This window comes from Limulus polyphemus, unplaced genomic scaffold (genome assembly GCF_000517525.1).
Source record: "Limulus polyphemus unplaced genomic scaffold, Limulus_polyphemus-2.1.2 Scaffold871, whole genome shotgun sequence".
Lineage (NCBI taxonomy): Eukaryota > Metazoa > Arthropoda > Merostomata > Xiphosura > Limulidae > Limulus > Limulus polyphemus.
The window spans coordinates 14,102-30,137 of NW_013666481.1; the positions used below are offsets into that span (position 1 = coordinate 14,102).

Sequence of the window (16,036 nt, forward strand, 5' to 3'; positions counted from 1 at the left end):
TTTTTGAACTCCTCAATCCACAGCGAACTGTCAATGCAGAGATCTATAGTCAGTAACTGGAACGTTTACATCAAGCCCTTCATCAGAATACCCTTCACTTGTCAATCGGAAAAGTTTTCTTCTTCTCCATGACAATTCACGTCCGCATGTGACACGCTTGACACAACACAAGATTATGGAGTTGGGTTGGGAAGTTCTCCCCCACCCACCATGTTCTCCAGATATGGCACCATCAGATTATCATCTTTTTCGTTCGCTGCAACACCATCTTAATGGGTAAACGTATGCAAATGTGGAAGGTGTTAAAGAGGACCTCGACATGTTTTTTGCTTCAAAGCCAACAGGACATTAACAACCTGATTGTAAGATGGAAAAGCATCACCGATAAGAATGGATACTATTTCATTTAATAAATGTTTTGTTTTGATATATAAGTTGTTCGGGTTTTTTCATCCAAAAACAAGCGACATTAATTTCTTGACGACCTAATAGAAAGTAACACGTCGGTGAAAGAATCACTTCAGAAAGCTTACTTCTGTTGACTACTGTTATTAATCATTAATTGTTATTGATATTTATTGCTATTAACTAATTGTTATTGTCACTATTCACTCGTGGGCAAATGCTTTGCGTGTATACGAGCAACTAATTTGCTCTGTAGAATAACTATTTTACATTTCATATGTTATGCTTATATTTTGCATAAAAATTTGAAGGTTTTTGTGCTGTTTTTTTCTTCTTAAGAATATAAATATGGATTTTTATCCTTAGAATTATTTGTAGGAAAAATAGAGACTCTACATTTAAATAAAATTTAATTCTAGGCAACGTTGAATATTTGTTATTACATATACGTAGGAGACCTTTGAGGCTTGTCCAGCATTTGTTCATATTTTGGCTCAACTGCTTGGCAATCAAAGGGGTAGACAACTACTAAAGCATAATATCTGCACATTGAAGTTATGTGTGGAAAAATGTCTCTCTTGTGTTAGCTTCTAGCAATAATTTCACACACAAAAAAATTGCAAAGATAAATTGTAAAAGTTTACCATCTTGACAGATTGTACGAGTGCTTGTGCTCTAAAGTTAGTTATTCCACGTTATTTGTTCAACGCAACAGACATTTATAAGATAAATAAAGACACAAGCCGAATTTAATTTTATTCGAGAATAAACGCACGCCCTCTTAGTAAGTATTGAACGAATGTTGTTTACTATCCATCATTGTTTCCATATAACATTGCTTGTGACAGACTACATTAATCCGTCGCTGTTTTAATATAACTGGTGGGAGAATGTTTAATTCTAAACTGTTATCATAATATTGTAAATAATAACTATTCTAAAACTCGGTGATTTCCGGACCCAAAGGACGGCCTGTGACAACAAGTGGACTGTTTAAGAAGAAAATTAAAAATCATAATATATATATATACTAGAGAAAAATTAATAAATAATATCTTATTTATTAATGATACAGTATAAAAGAGAAAATACGTAATTTAAACATATTCAAAAGTGAACCAGCTAATTAAAATGTAGAAAAATAATAAAAACCGCTTGAGACAAAAATAAAAGAAAAAAAAGGAATTACAAAAGCCTTACAAAACGCAAATCTTGTCAGTAGGCACACACGTATAAATCGATAGTTCTAATACTATCAAATTCATTAATTGTAAATAGGCGCTTAAATCAGCACTATAATACAATAACGAAATTAATATAGACCAAAAACGTTCATAGTGAGACTTAAAAAAAAAAAAACTTTTTCCAATACCAGCCCTTGTTGTCATCACTCATAGTGGAAAGTGTTTATGGACTGGTAATGGAAAAGTTTTTGACTTTTTAGTCTCCCTATGAACATTTTTGATTTGTGTGTGTATATATATATATATATTAAGTTTGAGGTTAATTACTACTTTGGAGCACATTTTAATTTGATGATTCGGAGTACTTCTTTTTGAACTATCACACTCATATTAATTATGGAAAAATGCTTTTGTGTATACGAGCTACCTGATGAAAAACTAGTTCACACCAAAATATCAAAGTAAAATAAATCCCAAACTTAAGTTATAGATTAAACTCTACGCACATTTTTCAACAGCGTTGGTATAAGTGAGCAGTGTTATCCAGACAAGCCAAAGTCAAGGAAGGAAAACGCAAAAACAACATGTCTATCATCATCGAACTCCATAATAACTTTACCTCATCTCAACTTTTTCTATACCATCTATTGCACACAATGCCATCTTATTCCTCCTGGGAACATGAGTTGTTGATCAGATACAAGGAACCTGTTTTTACTGGCTAACAGGTTCTGCGGTTACAATCAAGATGTTGCACAGAACAATGAGTGATCCTGAGACCTAAAGTTTAAAATTCAGTCGTCACAACGTGTTATATGTTGCATGTACGCTCACTTACTAAAATAGATAATACAGTTGGAAACCTTTTAACTTTCCTTTCTGTTTTTTTTAAAGCCGTCATTCCCAATTTTGTTGCGTATTTTTTGTTTTGTATTTATTTGATACGTGTCTATTGTAATAATGCACAGTATTTATCTGTCTTGAAAATGCGCGCGCACCTTGATATATAAATGCACATGCGTGCGCACTTCATTTCAACGGATGTAAAAAAAAAAGGCGGACGTAAATATACTTTAGTAGACATTTTGCACAAAAACATGTTAAAAGATTATCAAAGTTTTAAAAAATTTAACGATAGTTCGTAGAATAACATTATAAGTTTATTTTCTGATAGTCTTAAGTACGGCAAAGTTTAGCCCTATCTAAATTAAAGCAAAAACATGCACAAGTTGCAATGTTAATTTATCTCTTTATATAATATAGGCCGTATTTAATAAAAGCTTGAAAAAATGTTCAAAAATGATAAAACGCACGTCTGTAACAAAAACCTTGTTTTATTATAACTTGCAACGTTTCTGCCCGAAACGTTGCAAGTTATGGTAAAAGAAAAGTTTTTGTTACAGACGTGCGTTTTATCATTTTTGAACATTTTTTTTTATTATTTGTTCACGTCTTTCAGTCTTTTCTACTGTGTTTTTTTAAATAAAGGCTTAACTAATGTTAGGCTTAAGACATATGGACTTGTAGATTTCGGTGTCTGTGATTAGAATTATTTTGTATAATTCTATAAATCTTGTATTTAAAGAAGTACTATTGCAATAAGCTACTAATTTGACTGCAAATGTTTTGTGGGTCTCTGCTAGTATATTCTTTAGTACCCTCACTAAAACCTTAATTTACTGTATTGTGGAGAAAAACAAAGTGTCACTGATTGATCACCAACATGAGCAGAGATTTACTAAGTAAGTGCTAGTCAGTAAGTAATTTCAGTACACATAGTATTGTTAGTGCGATATATAGTTGTTAACTTCGAAGCATTCTACTTCTGAACAGAACTCAAGAGGCACAGGAAGTGTACGAGAGAGCTTTGCAGTTTGACAGCAGTAACCCAGATATATACTATAACGTAAGTTTCCTTTTTAATCAAGCTTTAAGTAGTGGTCTCTGCTGTTGAGGCACAACACTAAACATGTATTGCATCGAAGAGCTGTAATCAATTTACTAAACACGTTTTCCAGTGTTGTTCACGTTTTTCAAAACTTTCTTAGTAAACTAAGTTGAACAGGGTTGAATAGGAATCTAGATCTGTTACATCATTCAAGTACAGTTTAATCTATGTTTTTGTGTTGTATTTTGTGCTACATTGTTTCTTCCTTGTTATCCTGTAATCAGTATTGTTTTCTTAGTTTTCACCCACTCGCATAAGATCACAAACTAGAAAATGTAACCAATAAGAAAATACTACTTCTTCTGGATAGACTTTTGCAGATTATTTTTCTTTTATTCTTAAAATAACAAAATAGATTTGATCATTTCAAAAGGAACGTTTTGGTGTTTATGTTGTTCGTGTTTTTTACAGTGATATTTATGTTCGAAAAAAGCATTTTCACTGTTATATATGTAGTTCAATTTTATGTCAGAAAGTAATTCGAAATACATTATTTATATTTCAGTTAGGTGTGGTGTATCTGGAGCAAGGAAAAGCAACTCAGGCGTTGGTTTATTTCAATAAGGCTCTAACGTTAGAGCCTGAGCATGAGGTAGAGCCCTTTTTACCATATTCAGTACAGTCAAACCTATTATTTCAAAGATATTCTCAGACACAGCATATATTTGATGATGACGAAAGTTTAATTAGTATATTTATGCATTTTTTTAAAAATCTGACGGTTTATTTATTTGTAGTTAAGTACAAAGCTATACAATGGTCTATTTGTGCTGTGTCCACCACTGGTTGTAAGTTCATAAACTTGCCGTTGTGCCACTGAGGGCAACTCTGGAGATTTCGAGAAGGCACTTTTGTTACTTTTTATCCATTGCTTACATTATTTGTTACGGAACTGATATTTGGACTGCCGACAGGGTTTCCTTAAGAAAGTTCACACTCTCGCTTTGAAGAAATTTCTGTTCGCTAGTCAGACCAGGTAGTATCACATGACTTTAAAATCGATTACAAGATCAGTGGTCATCACTTTCTGCACGTGTTGGGCACGTTACGTTTGATTTTTGTTTTGAATTTCGCACAAAGCTACACGAGGGCTATCTGCGCTAGCCGTCCCTAATTTAGCGGTGAAAGACTAGAGAGAAGGCAGCTAGTCATCACCACCCACCGCCAACTTTTGACTACTCTTTAACCAACGAATAGTAGGATTGACCGTTACATTATAATGCCCCTACGGCTGAAAGGGCGAGCATATTTGATGGGACGGGGATTCGAAACCGCGACCCTCAGATTGCGAGTCAAGCACCCTAACCACCTGGCCATGCCGGGCCAGGCAGGTTACGTAACTGATTACTTGTTACATAGGGGGAAAAAGTAATAGAATGTTTTTAAATATTAACACGTTATATTACTCGTTACATTTGTTTCTCTAGTTTTGTTATTCGAAATAGTTGTTGTGAATATTCTTTACTTTTTTTAACAGTACGTTTGAAAATTTATTTATTAAATGTATGTCAACAGGTTTCTGAAAGTTTTGGAGTATAACAAACAACTCACTCATTTATTGGATATTGCAAATACATTACAAATACATGCAACATAGCAGAAATATAACTTTGCAAATCCCTCAACTTTTATATAATGAGTGATTTAAAATAAAAAAGGAAATGAAATTACATAAAAAAATTTTTAAGTGAACAGCGAGCGTTAGTTAAAAAGAAAACTGGCATAAAGTATAACATTGTAAATTACTTAAACTATAAAAAAACACTATGTTTAGGCGATTACTGAAGAATCAGTTTGTTTACCAGTTTGCTATTGGCGAAAGTTATATTACTAAGTTGCATGTTCCTTAAATAATAGTCTACCCTAATTTACACAAAGCGGTCTATATCACTATAAGTGCAACATGAAAATTGGAAATGGAAACCAATACCTTTCAGTTTACCATTTTTAGGCAAAACATCACGAATGGACATAGACTGTTATGTATTATACTGTAAATAATAGATTTTAAGTGTATTCATAGGTACCGTTAAGTACAAAATTATATCCTAGAGTATAATAATAATGACTCCGAATAATTACTTTTAATCCACACCTCCCATAATACTACAACAATAAAAGTTATAATACTTGTTAAACATTATCAGTGACAGCTACTAAAACTTCTTCAAATAGTTTCCAAACTATGTTACGTATTACGTAACTTTCCGTATAGAAATATGTGTTGCGTTAGTTACTGTATACTTTGCATAAAGCTTTTACACAATACACTTGTGTTTTGTATTAAACTAATATTTACCTTAGGCTTTATCATGCATTCAAGATCGTACGTAGCTATAGCATAAATCGAAGGGGATTAAATGATGCACAATAAGCGTTATCATTAATCTTTCACAACATTTTTATCTTAAAGGCCCATATTTCACTTCTCTTTTGTTTTTCAAGAATATTTAAATGTATATCAAAGCATGACATGGCTTCTGTGTACGTTGTTGCGTTTCAAATAAATTAGTACTTGTTTTTATTCCAGCAAGCTTTGATGAATTCGGCCATATTAATCCAAGAAATTGGGAACGCAAAACTACGAAAAGCAGCCTATGAGAGGTAAAAAAACATTTATTCAAGCATTGCATTTAAGAAAAACCTAAATACTAAATACTAATAAGAAGTGTAAATTAACGCTATTTATTCTGATATTTCTATATCAGCTTTAACGTGCAGAACGAATACAGATAGTAATATGGTTCATACGCTTTATATTTTATTATAAATCTGATACAATAGCATAAATACGTGAGTTTATTTAGGCTTAAGAATGTTGAAGCGTTAGAACGGTAATTCGATCTCGTATGGTAATAAATGTACCATGATTTTTAACTCTTGTCATAAATATATTTTTAGACAGCAGGATTCGAAGTGTTTATCTTGATTGTTTTTAATGTTACTAGTACGTTAAATGTTTATGAAAATCAAGCATCTGTTGATCAGTTATGTGATTTAAATGCAATTGATTGGTTCATTTAGCCTAAGTGAACATTTCACTTCAATATGAACTATGGTCACAACAATTAATAGTAACAACATCTTGGCCCTGAGGTTGCATGCTTAAAATCAGAGTGATTGTAACTTGAGGTTGCATTCTTAAAATCAGAGCGGTTGTAACTTGAGGTTGCATGCTTAAAATCAGAGCGATTGGAACTTGAGGTTGAATGCTTAAAATCAGAGTGATTGGAACTTGAGGTTGCATTCTTAAAATCAGAACGATTGTAACTTGAGGTTGCATGCTTAAAATCAGAGCGATTGGAACTTGAGGTTGAATGCTTAAAATCAGAGTGACTGGAATTTCCAAGATATTCTCGCACTCTTTTCTGAAATAGCCTTTTCAGCGCATCTTTGTGTCTGGAGTCATTTAACGTAATTTAACTCATATCTTAGGAAAATCTTATATATGCTCGATGAGACTGTATGGTCCAGTGTATGTGAATGTCACTGAATTTGATCAATCTCTTATTCTTCAAGGGATATGTCTACAGTTTAGTACGGTGGGAGCGGGTGTTATCTCCCACTAGGCTTAAGGCAAGGCCAGTTAAGCGCAACATCATATGGTATCGAGGAAAATATCATATAATCGTAGGATTAGGTGACCATCATATATGACATTAACGGTACCATTCCATAGGACGAACAGGTCGGTACGTTCACCAATTATTATTCGATTTGCGGCCTACACCATACTTCCACCATCACCATCATATGTTGTTGGTCCACTGGACCTTCTTCTTAGTACCATTGTAAGTTAGCTGTTTTTCACCTTGCTACAATCGAAAAGTATCTTGACGTGTGGCATACATGCTAACCATGTGAAGCCTGTTTTTAACCATCTTACAACGTCAGATGGGGCTGTGAACATATGATTCAATCTCAGAGCTAATTCCTTACGATTGCAGCGAGACAGTGTTGACTGATAACTGTTGCCTGCTTATGTATGATAGTCTGCCTTGCTCAGATATCCGAACAATCGTACCAATGGTTTGGAAGTAGTTTCTAACTCTGATAACGCACTTTGAGACACTTTAATACAACACGCAACAGCCTGCTGTAATTAGCTGTATTATATTTATCCAATGGCTCCCCACATGAATAAAACACCCATGTATATTTCTTTGAGTTCTAGTCATGGTTCTAATTTTGAGAACTTTGAACGTGTGATTCAAAGTGTTTGTTTGTTTGTTTTTGATCATGCACAAAGCTACACAAGGGCTATCTGAGGTCTGCCCACCACGGGTATCGAAACCCGGTTTCTAGCGTTGTAAGTCCGCAGACATACCGCTGTGCCACTGGGGGGCGATTCAAAGTGACGAATACAATTAAGATTGTATGAAACCACTATACGTTGTACTGGTTGAATGGCTATTCTTTTGCATTCCAGGTCACATGGCTGACCATCAGGTGCCTGATTTTCATGATTTCGAACTGAAAGAGATGATTCACATTGCCACAGTGGTTATTTCTTGATATAATATTGCAAATTCTGGTTATCATTTAATTTTTTCAGCAGTGTACGTACGGATGTATCGCAATTAATTTTTATCAGTGATTCCTGATTTCAGCCGCAACAGTCACTGTTTCATTGTCAAACTCATTGTCAGTGTTTTTTAACTTTACTCCAATTAGTCCAAGTGTTTAAAGCAGCTTTTTTTGCCATTTTAGCTGCTACAGAAGACTCATCTTTACAAAAAACTCCACGAGTAAATTCGTAACTTATACCATACGTATGGTAGTTTTGATAGATCTTTATTGTTCCAACAGGCTTATTTATATGCCATATCCATCAACTTGTGTGTATAAAGTACGGTAAAAATTACATGATGCATTAGTCTAATTGCAGGAAATGTGTTTTTGGTGGTTGAAACAGTATGTTGTATACTTTTATAAAGATTTGTTATCTCAGTTGTATATGGAACAAAATATTGTATCAATGAAGCAAACATTTCTAATAAATAAGACAGGGAAAAGGATGACCGATTAACTATCGATTTCTGGTTCTTGGGTAATGTGAAACAGGTTCTTATCTTTAGTTTTAGTTGTCCTCGTTATTGAGGTGAATTGTATCATTTCCTAATATATATATACCTTATTACAAACTATTTTGCGATGATGGAAGTATAGAAATATGCAATTAATTGCAGTTTTTTTAATTACTTTGAAGCACGTTTAGACCCCTAACCTCACTCTCAACATATCTGACTTTGACAAAGTACTACGCACGTAGGCTGGCATTTGAATTGAGGTTTTGGTTTGTGACTTGCATATTTTCAAGAGAATTACACACACAGATGCTCCCATACACTTTAATTGTATTTTCCACCAAACATGTGGTCATTAGGTATACATATTTAAGTATTATTCTGTTGATAAGTCATTACTTAATGTAGGAAATAAGGAACAAAAGCTCAAGAACAATCTAATAAGTTGCTGAAGCGTGAAAAACTTGGGAGGCTGTCTTCTAAAAAGTGTTTGTTTGTTTATGAATTTCGCGCAAAGCTACACGAAGACTATCTGCGCTAACCGTCCCTAATTTAGCAGTGTAAGACTAGAGGGAAGACAGCTAGTCATCACCACCCACCGCCAACTCTTGGGCTACTCTTTTACCAACGAATAGTGAAAGTTACCGTCACTTTATAACGCCCCCACGGCTGAAAGGGCGAGCATGTTTGGTGGGACGGGGAATCGAACCCGTGACCTTCAGATTGCGAGTCGAATGCCCTAACTACCTGGCCATGCCGGGCCTCTAAAGAGTGTGTTAGATCAGTCAAGTTCTGAATGTTGAGAGATATAGTTTCATTCTTTGTACATAAGACAAAAATAAAGTTATGGAAAGTAAATGTAATTTAGAATGATATTATCGTAGTTTAAATTTTTCAACAATTACAAGATATTAATTAAACCCTAAATTATTGACTTGTTTTTATATCATTCAATACCGGTATAGTCCACCTTTTGCATAATATAGAATTATTTTATTTTTTTACCTGATACAACACAAAAACTCACCGAAAATTTGGTAAAATAACTCATTTTCTATGTAAAATACATAGGGGACCCCGGAAGTAATTAGTGTAATTATTTGAAAGATTTACAATATTTTTGTTCGACCCAGAAGAAATTTGATACTTAAACTGTATAGAAAAACGTGTTTTAAAGCCGTTCTTATGCGAACCCCATAGGTAGTTCCAGGGTTAAGTAGTGTTTTAAGAAAATACATTGAGAATTCTAAGGAATTCGTAGAGGCTGCTTTGTATGTAGTTATCTCAATGGATGTTGCAGTTGTTGAGATAATTATTTCAATTAAAACAATCTTAGCAGTGTGCTTATTAAGAGGCTTCTCTTGCTCTGCAGTCATCGCAAAAGCCCATTGTAGAGAATTGTTTTAGTGGTCCATTTACATGTTAAAATGATGATTTGTGCACCTCACAGTTTCTATTGGTTGACTATTTGTTCTGTGATTTTAGCTAATTTGTTGCCCTTTTTGAATTGTTAAGATAACGGTGTTTTCTTCCGCCATTTGCAAGAATTACTTTTCATGTTCGTTACCAATGGTTTGTAGGTTACAGTTACTTCTTCGAAAAGGAAAAATTAACGAACGTGTGTACTTCAACCTGGGAATGTTATCAATGGACGATCAGCGATTACTCGAAGCTGAAACCTGGTTCAAAAAAGCTATTGAGGTTAGTGTTGATGCCCCTATAAAACAGCTGAAAAAATAAATAATTATAAATTATTTTCAACAATTCTGAGTCTCAGTTATTTCCAGATCCAAAAGACGGCATGTGGCGACAAGTGGCATGTTTAAGAGGAAACACTGAATATGATAATATATGCTTGAAACAAGTGGATTTACTTAAACTTCTTATGGTTATACGTTTAGCTTACTAATATTTCAAGTTGATTTAATGCCGATCTTAAATCATTTAATTTCTTATTGTATAGATAACACTAGTTTTCATGTGTGAATTATGTTAACAAGTCTTGTATTTTGTTCTCTTGGTTCACAATAGGACATTCAGCCAAAAGTTTGTGTTTTTTTATAAGTGTTTTATATCTATAAGATGTTCAACATCTCTTCCGGAAATTTAATTTCCGTTTCAGGTAAGGGAAGATTTCCGCAGTGCATTGTTTAACCTGGCGCTACTGTTATCAGACACCAACCGTCCGTTAGAGGCCGTGCCTTTTCTTAAACAACTTTTAAAGGTGAGGCTTAACTAGACTATGTTTTGTTACCACTAGCATTTGTCAGTGTTAACGAAATTATGAAGCTAAGTTTTCTTAGCGAGTTATCAGTTATATAATTAGATAACAGGAGAGAAAACTTTCAGAAAATAACTAAAGGAACAACAAAATAGAAAACTTTCATAAATTATAATAATAATAACAATTAAACAACAACAGTATAGGAATCTGTTTCATACATTAAAATAATTTAAAGAGCAACAGGATAGAAACTTATTTTACAAAAGAGAACATCAACCAAACAACTTTTTAAAACGTTGTTTAGTTACTGCGATATTTGAGTAATCTTATGTTTTATTCCAACTTCTCCTGGATTTTGTTTTACATAGTGACAAAATGCCCTCAGAAGTCAGTGTTAAGTCACAGTCGGACTTAGTTTAGGTTGAAATACCTCTTTAAAAATACTTTTAAGGCTTTACTTACCACAATTGAAAGAAAAATATGATAAAACATATAAAATGATACAAACGGTTACCGTAATGAAATGAAATAGATTGATTTATAATACTCATTATAATAATAATATGACAGGTTTATAGATCTGTTAATTTTTGAAATGCTTGTTTTGGTAAATCTGAGAGAAACAGTTGTTGGAAATGAAGTGATCACATAGTTAATAGCTCAATATACGGTAAATATATAATCAATATGATATCTAACATACTTAAATGAGTACAATTTACCCAATATTGCTGTCAAAGTTCACCCATATATTATTCATCAATAGTATCACGCGGACCACGTGAAAGGATTGATTCTTCTTGGGGACATCTACATTAACCATGTCAGAGACTTGGATGCAGCAGAAGATGTAAGGGTCAAGTAGTTGCCATTTTTCTTTTCACGACATACAATGGATTTTTTATAGAATAAATTCTAATTACGTTAAATATTTATATGGAACAACTTGTTTAAGAAACAAAAATTATAGTAATAATAGGAATGATCCACTGTCTTGTTGTAATGGCTCATGGCGTACTGAAACTAATTATAATCCTGAAATAGTATCATTTTATACTATTATTATTATTAGTAATCAATTGTGACGTATCCTACTAAACCATGCTTCATTATTTAGATGACCCGTAACTGCTAATTTATGTAACTTTTCAACAAGTATTTGTGTCATAAAAAAAACTTACTCCCAATCAACCAGTCACATTTTCGTGGATATTTTAAATTTTGTAACATGATCTAGGCAAAAAGTTTGGGAATATAAATTTAATATTTGAGTTCACATGAACTACGTTTTGCTTTTCAGAAATGAAATTAAAACTACTAGTTCTCCTATGTCAGCAAGGCATTTCAAAGCAGAACTGGCTTGCTTACATGCCACTAGAAAGTGATTAATTATCGTAAATAGTTATCTATATAAAATATGAACTTCTTAAATTTGTTGAGTATTGTTCAATCGCTTCTTTTTTAAGTTTCATTGATTACTTTGATTTACAAAACAGAAGAGTTGGGATTTTTTTGGCACTAAAACAGGTGATTCAATTTCATTACTTTCAAAATCTATAAAGGAATATATCTTAAAGTTTAAAAATTAAAACTATTTTTAATTCAGTAGACTTATCCATTATCTTTTTATTTTTCATTGAAGTATGCACAGATTGCTTTATAGTATTAGACCAAACAAATGACGTCATCTTAAGGTTGACCAACTTCTGTTGGTGACGTAGATGCATTCACTCTACAATTTCAAAGAAAATTTATAAATATCTACCCTGTCACCGATTTTTATAGTTTTTTAATCTAAATAGAATATTTATTTATTCAGCATAAACTAAAATATTTTGAATTACATTTTCTAAGCCCCTCGGTGGCTCAGCAATAAGCTTGGGAGGTTGTAACGCTGAAAATCGAGGTTAAATTCCTGTCCTGGGCACAGCACAGATAGCCCACTGTTCAACTTTGATTAACGACAAACAAACGTTTTCTGAAAACAAATACGTTTCTGTTATCAACGTAAAAATTATTACATTATACTTTTATGTTTATGTATTTTAATTAGTGGCTTTTTTTAGAAAAAATAATACACATACACTTGATTATTACACTTTATTGGATTATTTAATGTAATAACTAAACTTTGACTAGTATCATTCTTTATGTCTGTGAATACTTAATGGAGTCTTATTATTACTAATACGTTTCTTTCAGTGCTATAAAAGCATCCTTGATATGGAGCCGACAAATGTGCAAGCAGTACACAATCTGTGTGTAGTGCATGTTGAACGAGGACATTTACAGAAGGGAGAACAGTGTTTGGTAAAAGCTGCAGAACTAGCGCCTAAGGAGGAGTACATACAGCATCATCTTCAGATTATTCGCTCACGTTTACAAAAACTTCAGGCAAAAACGTCCACACAAATCCAGCATGAACAGTCAAGCTCTTCTGTTCACGAGACAGCTGGGCAAACAAATCTGAAACATGATTCCAGAAGTAAAACAAAAAACAATGACCAGGATTCGTTATCTCCTAAAAATTCAAATGTTGATAGCTCACGCCACAGGCAGCAGTCTACACAGAAGTAAAGGGTGAAGGTAACTGAGGAACGGACAATGATTTCATTGAGTCATTCCTGCTTGGAAAGTTGGTGCTTTAGGACTTATCTGTAAAAGAGTATTACATGTCCTTTGTATATACGGTGGTAAGACAGCTTTATATGTTTGTTCCATTAAAAACAAATCTAGTTTTGACAAAAGCAAAGATATTATATTAGCTACGAGCTAACAGATGAAAATTATTTTGTGTACAAAAAATATAAAATCAAAACACTACTGCAGTAACGATTGAGACAAGTGTTTTCTGTTGGAAGTATTGACGGGCACAGTTGTTCAAAACATATCAATACCTATGAATATTAAACCCGTGTAAGTACGCCTGAATATTTTGTTAAACTTAACCTAACTCTAATGGAATTTTAAAGCTTCATGAAAAAGGAAACCTTCCATTCTGATGAAGAAATATAATAATTTTTTTGACTGAGCTTTTTTCACCTGTTATTAATTTTTCATAATGTTTAAGCGTAACATCGGTTATGTTTTAATTGCGTGGCTCAAACGTAAAACTAAAAATTTACTTATTCAAACAAATTAATTATCAAATAGCTCCCATAGTAGGCTCTGGTGTACTTAAACATCTTATGATTATACAATTAGTTTACTAATATTTCAAGTGGATTTGATGCCCAGTCTTGAAACGTTTAGTTTCTTATTGTATAGATAACAAGAATGTAGTTAATGATGTAAGAAATTAAGCTGGATGTTTACATCGTTAATCAGCTCTTACGGTTTTTGTAAGTTATTGGCTATGGAGGGGAGGGTAGCTTCTTACCACTACACATTATTACAGGCAAGACAAGGATTTGATTTTATTAAACATGAGCCTGCATGTGCGTCATAACTGTAAGAATTTCCAATGTTCGATTTTAAATTATTTTATTTCTTCGAGTAAATGAATTTTTTGACGTCCTAACAGCGTTGGCAGATTCATAAAATTGTGTCTTTTAGAAAGTAAATTTAATAAGTTTAATATGATATATTTTTTTAATTTATCATTCCCAGCTGAGGCGTATAATTAGGCTTTGCGAGATCGATTTTCTTGACTTAAATCACTAAATTTTGAACAGCAATTTCGGAAATCCACTGATGACTCATTTTGAGTTATTGTAACCGGTTACAAAACCAGAGAGCTTTTCCAAGACAACTTTTAAATTAAGGAGTTACAATCAAATTGTAGGTTAATAGAAGAAAAACGTTCCATTGAAGAAAACTTTTAAACTTTGATAAATTAAGTAAGTGTTTCCTCCATATAATTTGTACTATTTAATTTCTTCAAGAATAGCTAGAGAGAATAATGTATTTTCATAAGTAAGAAAATTATTACCAGTACGCATTTCTGACTAAGAGTGAGCTAAGATACAAAATAATACTAGACTAAAACTTGAAAAGGCAATAATGCGAGCTTTCTAATAAGGCCGGGCTTGTTCTAGTGGCTTGCGTGCCTGGACTGTAAGTCCGAGGATTTATGATTCACTTCTCGTTGTCGCAAAATCTCGTTCCTCACTTTGGGGAGGTGGGTTTTGTGTAAGAGAGAGAGAGAGAGATAAAAAATGCCGCTGTTTGACCAGACAAAAGTAACTAAGAACTGATGATTGGAACTGTTGAGTAACTGCCATCCATTTAGTATATCAGATCAAAATTAGGGACGGCTATGTGCAAATTGTCATTGTGTAGTTTCGCGTGAAATTCTGAAATAAACCATTATTAGAGTTAGGGTTTCCAGTTATTGCCGTTTCAAGGTTTTGATCAGTAGTTATTTCGTCCACATTTCGTTATTTCGTTGTTATACATATTATGTGATACTCTGATAATGCAAAGTTACTGACGTTGGGACAGAAAAAAAAATACGAACTGGGTATAAGAAAAAAGGGGGAAAAAAACACTAGTATTATAGTCATTGAAACACATACGATACTTACAGAGGTTTTGGCTTGCCTAAGTTTTCGAGACTATTTTTTAAAGTGTTCGAGTAAATACCTGTGTAAGGTGTTTTTAATACATTGTATTTTCATACTTTAGACTCACGTAAAGAACACGTAAGAAATTAGCGTTAAAGTTTAACCCACTTAGCGTTAATTGTGTGATTAAAACGTTTTACCGTACACTTATGACGCGTGAAAGCTTCGTTTTATCGAACATAGCAGTCTGAAAGGGATTTTTCTTAAAGAATCATATTTTGCTTAATAAGATATGGATAAAGATGGCTGTTTTTATTTTATATTTATTATGTTCTTTTTGTTTTATTAGCAGGATGGTCTTGCTAATTTTTTCCACCCAGATATTAATTAAGTTGAAACTTTTTTATAAAATACGAAATCTGTAGATAAAACCTTGTTAATGGAAATATTTCTGTCTATTTACACAACTATCTGATGAACCAAATCTAATTTAACTGTACTATTTCCGGTAAAACAAATATTGGACCTATTGTAAAAGAACCAGATAACGTTATTTATTTTCCTTATTTTAATATAGTTGTATGGTGGATGGTCATTAATATTTTTAATGCTATCTCGTATTTGTCATTTACTCTGTGATCAAATATTTTTTAACTGCTGATCTCGAACAATGATAACCAAGATACAAGTTTATTAAAATCGCAAGAATCGGCAATATAAAGCTTCAAAATCTGTAGATTTGG

General features: G+C 32.9%; 1 protein-coding gene across 1 annotated transcript in view; it reads left to right on the plus strand.

Annotated features, from left to right (window-relative positions):
* Positions 1-15,281, plus strand: part of LOC106460963 (transmembrane and TPR repeat-containing protein CG4050-like) — a 28,398-nt gene extending 13,117 nt beyond the window's left edge. Inside the window, exons 6-12 of the mRNA XM_013920724.2 lie at positions 3,423-3,495; positions 4,043-4,129; positions 6,068-6,141; positions 10,145-10,265; positions 10,687-10,788; positions 11,555-11,638; positions 12,991-15,281. Coding sequence (XP_013776178.1) covers positions 3,423-3,495; positions 4,043-4,129; positions 6,068-6,141; positions 10,145-10,265; positions 10,687-10,788; positions 11,555-11,638; positions 12,991-13,365 — 916 coding nt within the window. The 3' untranslated portion in view covers positions 13,366-15,281. The remainder of the gene's footprint in view (positions 1-3,422; positions 3,496-4,042; positions 4,130-6,067; positions 6,142-10,144; positions 10,266-10,686; positions 10,789-11,554; positions 11,639-12,990) is intronic.
* Positions 15,282-16,036: the final 755 nt, after the last annotated feature.